Source organism: Pundamilia nyererei, unplaced genomic scaffold (genome assembly GCF_000239375.1).
Source record: "Pundamilia nyererei isolate P.nyererei 1_Seehausen unplaced genomic scaffold, PunNye1.0 scaffold00021, whole genome shotgun sequence".
NCBI classification, from domain to species: domain Eukaryota; kingdom Metazoa; phylum Chordata; class Actinopteri; order Cichliformes; family Cichlidae; genus Pundamilia; species Pundamilia nyererei.
The window spans coordinates 2,039,553-2,043,007 of record NW_005187422.1 but is presented as its reverse complement, the minus strand read 5'-3'; the positions used below and the strand labels follow the sequence as shown (position 1 = coordinate 2,043,007).

The window sequence follows — 3,455 nt, the reverse complement described above, 5'->3', positions numbered from 1 at the left end:
AAAAAATGTGATGATAAAGCTTTCCTCCTCAACTCAGCAGTCTGTAAAGAGAAAAGATTCAGTTTAGTGAATCTGTAGTTGTGGGAAAAGCCAAAGTCTGAATGTTTAGGCTTTTTAAAGATTGGAGACGTGTATACCTGTGTCTCAGGACATTCCCGTGCACCCCCCTGTATCTCTGATTTCTCTGGATGGCTGTGAGGTCTTCCTTGTATGTCCCCTCATAGATATCTGACTGACGTTTCATGTAGCTCTCACTTCCATCCCTGTGGGGAAAAAAAACAAACAAACCCAACAATAATTCCTCTTTCACTGGCTATTTGTACTGGTAACCCACACACATTGGAGCGATTTCATTCCACTTGTGTTACCTACCCCAGCCGTTTGCCCATGATTGTCTGAAGGAACTTTCTGGCAGAGATTTGGCCCAGGACTTTCCTGTAGCTGTTTGTAAAGATGGCATCAGCGTGGCGCCCTAAGCTGGAATCAGAAATGGGGACAGTTTGCATCAGTTCAGTCAGTGTAAGCAGAAAATAAAGTAAACTGCAGTGCAGCGGCAGGATTTATCTGGGAGCTGGCCAGCGGTCGATTTACAATTTGCTCACATCTTTTTATGCATCCACACTAAAGGAACAAAGGAAGTTCGAAGTATTAAGACACATTTAGTAAAACTTTAAAATACGGCCTGCAACTAAAGGTGTAATTACCCTGTAATCAAATGGAATTTCAACATATTTGCTTTGAAATTACAATGTAGTCATGGTTACCTATAAATATTTAAAGGTAAGTACACCAAAATAAGAAAGTAACAAGTGAAGTTTTTACAGGAAACAAAGAAAAATACTGTAATGACAAGTGCATGTTCACTGCACAATCCATTTAATCCATTCCAAGTAATGTGCAATGAAATCATAATATTGTAGAAAAACAATATTTCCTCATCTTACATTAGAAATATGTTATATTTGCAGCACGGGCTGTATTATGGGGTGGATCGATCTTAGCCACATTTCATAATTAATTCATAAATGAAAACTTTGTGCACTATTGTAATAAAATGTAGCTCCATATCTAAAAGGTCAAAATATAAAGACTTAGGTCCAGCATAGACTATCTGTAGTCCAATGTTTGCTTGCATTGTATTCAGCTGTGTGTATTTTTTTGACATATCTTTGAAAATGATGTACCTTCTAATAAATCAAGAATCCCCATTAAAAAAACTGTGTAAATGATCCACTCTGACTGGGACGTTTCATTAGCTGAGCCTTTGAGCCATATTTTACATCAGCCACTCAGACCATATTAACATACGGACCGCAACTCTGCTGGCTCCCTGGGAGGACGTGTGTCTTCCTCCTGCTGCTCTGCTGGATTCTTTAGTGAAGATGTCATCAGGATAGATGTATCCCTCTGGCCGAACCTGAGAAACATCCCCATGAACTATATGAATGCAGAACATCTTAAATGCCATTATTCAAACATAGCCCTTTATCTAGCAAGAACGATGATTTCATAGAAGTGCAGAGTCTTTGTAAGATGACAGATTTAAAAGAAAAGAAAACATCAGTCTGCAAAATGCTTTAGCGCGTGAAAAATTACATCTGCAGCTTTGGTACACGACACTGTGACGATGATGCCTCGTAAACGTAACGCGGTGACTAATCCAGACTTCTTGACCCTTTTTAGCAGAAGTGCAGAGGACACAGCTATGACATGTAAAGTAAAGAGTCAACTGTTAGATGAGCTTCGACACGACCATTTTTCTTATCCTGACAGAGATCAAATATGTTATATTTAATGTTTAATTCAGATTTTGAATATTAAGAAAATTTTCTATGCCACTTGGTAAGGCTTCCAAACATTTCAGCTAAATGATGCATATATAGTGCATATTGGTGTGATTTGCCATGAGTTTACAAAAAATGTTCCCTTTGTGTAATCATCCAATGCTGTCATTGATCGGCATTCCCAAAACTGAACGGCTGAACTAAGCAAAGGGTTTACGTAACTTTCAAAATATGCCTAAACCTCAGTGAAAATGGAAATGAACAACACCTAATGAATTTGAGTGATTTTGTCAGGACTTACCTAATGGATGGGTAGAGTGGGGAGCCTGACAAAGTCATGATCAGGCAGCAAAGCAGCAGTGCAGCTTTCTCCATCATCACAGCTAGTCCTGGAGAAGAGTGGATAGCCAGAACAAATGACAGGAGTAGAAATTACATTAGAAAAACCGCTGAAACCACAGTTTCCCAGACCAGCCTCATCGCTCTGCACAAGGAACTGAAGTTGAGGCAGGCAGAGATGTATAACGTGACAGGAAATATCATGATTTTAAGAATAAATAATACATTTATACAAACATGGATATCAAATTCAGAGTGTTTTTTTCTAAGTTACCTTGATTTTTTTTTCTTGGTAAGAATCCTGAGTGCCTCTGCAGTTTTATTCCGCACCTTCCACTCTCATGATGTCTCACTTCCAGGAAAGAACGAACAAAAGAAAACACTGGAACAGTACTGTTTCTCATCCCAGAGTTCATGCTCACTTTATACTGAACCTGTGGCTCCAGTCACGCCTACATCACACATGATTCTCTCTCTCTCTTTCTCTCTCTGTCTGTGTGTGTGTGTGTGCGGATTGGGGGCATATTCACTTAATCATATGAGAAGTTGCTTTCTCTCATCACCGTTTGTTCTTCTTCTTTAAAAAACAAAAACTTTATTTAAAAGCATCTGTCTAAAACTGTTTTGGCAGGATTTCATATTTACACGATAAGTATGAACAATGTTTTGTTCTCATGGCCTGATATTAATATCAACAACAATATTGAATATTTTTATAAGATCAAGACCTCGATTAATGTAAATAATAAAACAAGCAAACGAATAAACAAACAAAAACCATTAACGTTTTTTTTTTTGTTCATGCGCCACTCTCATCTCGACCTCAGCTGAGTTTTGGACAATAACCTAACGACATAAATCCGTCTCTCACCATCAATAACCCGATTCTGTAAATGTTAATTTTCCCTTCAAAGCTTTGTCGCACATACGGAACCATAGTTTAGAATAAGGAGATTATGACGACGGACCGTGAAGATGGACGTACAGTGACATTTTTGTCTAACGGACATTACGGACTTCTCGAGGATTGTAGTCTGACATTTAATTACCTTATTAACACACCGGATAAGCGCCTGAATTGACTTAAAGATAAAAACTATTTACCTCTTTTCGAGCTTCCTCTATGTTTGAAACGAACTTACTAGTATGTAGCAACACTTCACAAGAGTGACACGTTTTTCTGGGTTTCATTAGCGTCAGGTACTTGAAACAGGGAGTGACTCCTCTTGATACTAAGACATCTTTGGCTCCACATGATATCTGTACCTGAGTGACAATTCACTCGAGATCAGAGATGGGCAGTAACGCGTTACTGTAATCTGATTACTTTTT

General features: G+C 38.4%; 1 protein-coding gene across 2 annotated transcripts; it reads right to left on the bottom strand.

Moving 5' to 3' along the window:
• On the bottom strand, positions 1-2,694 carry ghrh (growth hormone releasing hormone). 2 transcript variants are annotated; one of them, XM_013909202.1, is made up of 7 exons: positions 2,654-2,694; positions 2,398-2,475; positions 2,086-2,173; positions 1,313-1,417; positions 373-477; positions 138-263; positions 1-41 (listed from the first exon to the last, which is right to left on the bottom strand). In XM_013909202.1, coding segments are annotated over exons 1-7 (516 nt in total). In that variant the 5' UTR covers positions 2,655-2,694; the 3' UTR covers positions 1-28. The 2 variants fall into 2 exon arrangements, with proteins under 2 accessions (XP_013764656.1, XP_013764657.1); XM_013909203.1 differs by lacking the exon at positions 2,654-2,694 and having other exon boundaries at positions 2,398-2,497.
• Positions 2,695-3,455: the final 761 nt, after the last annotated feature.

What these genes read in the sequence shown, in the direction of transcription:
- ghrh (XM_013909202.1), bottom strand. An exon ending in AGGGAGCCAGCAGAGTTGCG is followed by an intron (nt 478 to 1,312) that starts GTCCGTATGTTA and finishes TTCTGATTCCAG; the next exon opens with CTTAGGGCGCCACGCTGATG. An exon ending in ATCATGGGCAAACGGCTGGG is followed by an intron (nt 264 to 372) that starts GTAGGTAACACA and finishes TTTTCCCCACAG; the next exon opens with GGATGGAAGTGAGAGCTACA.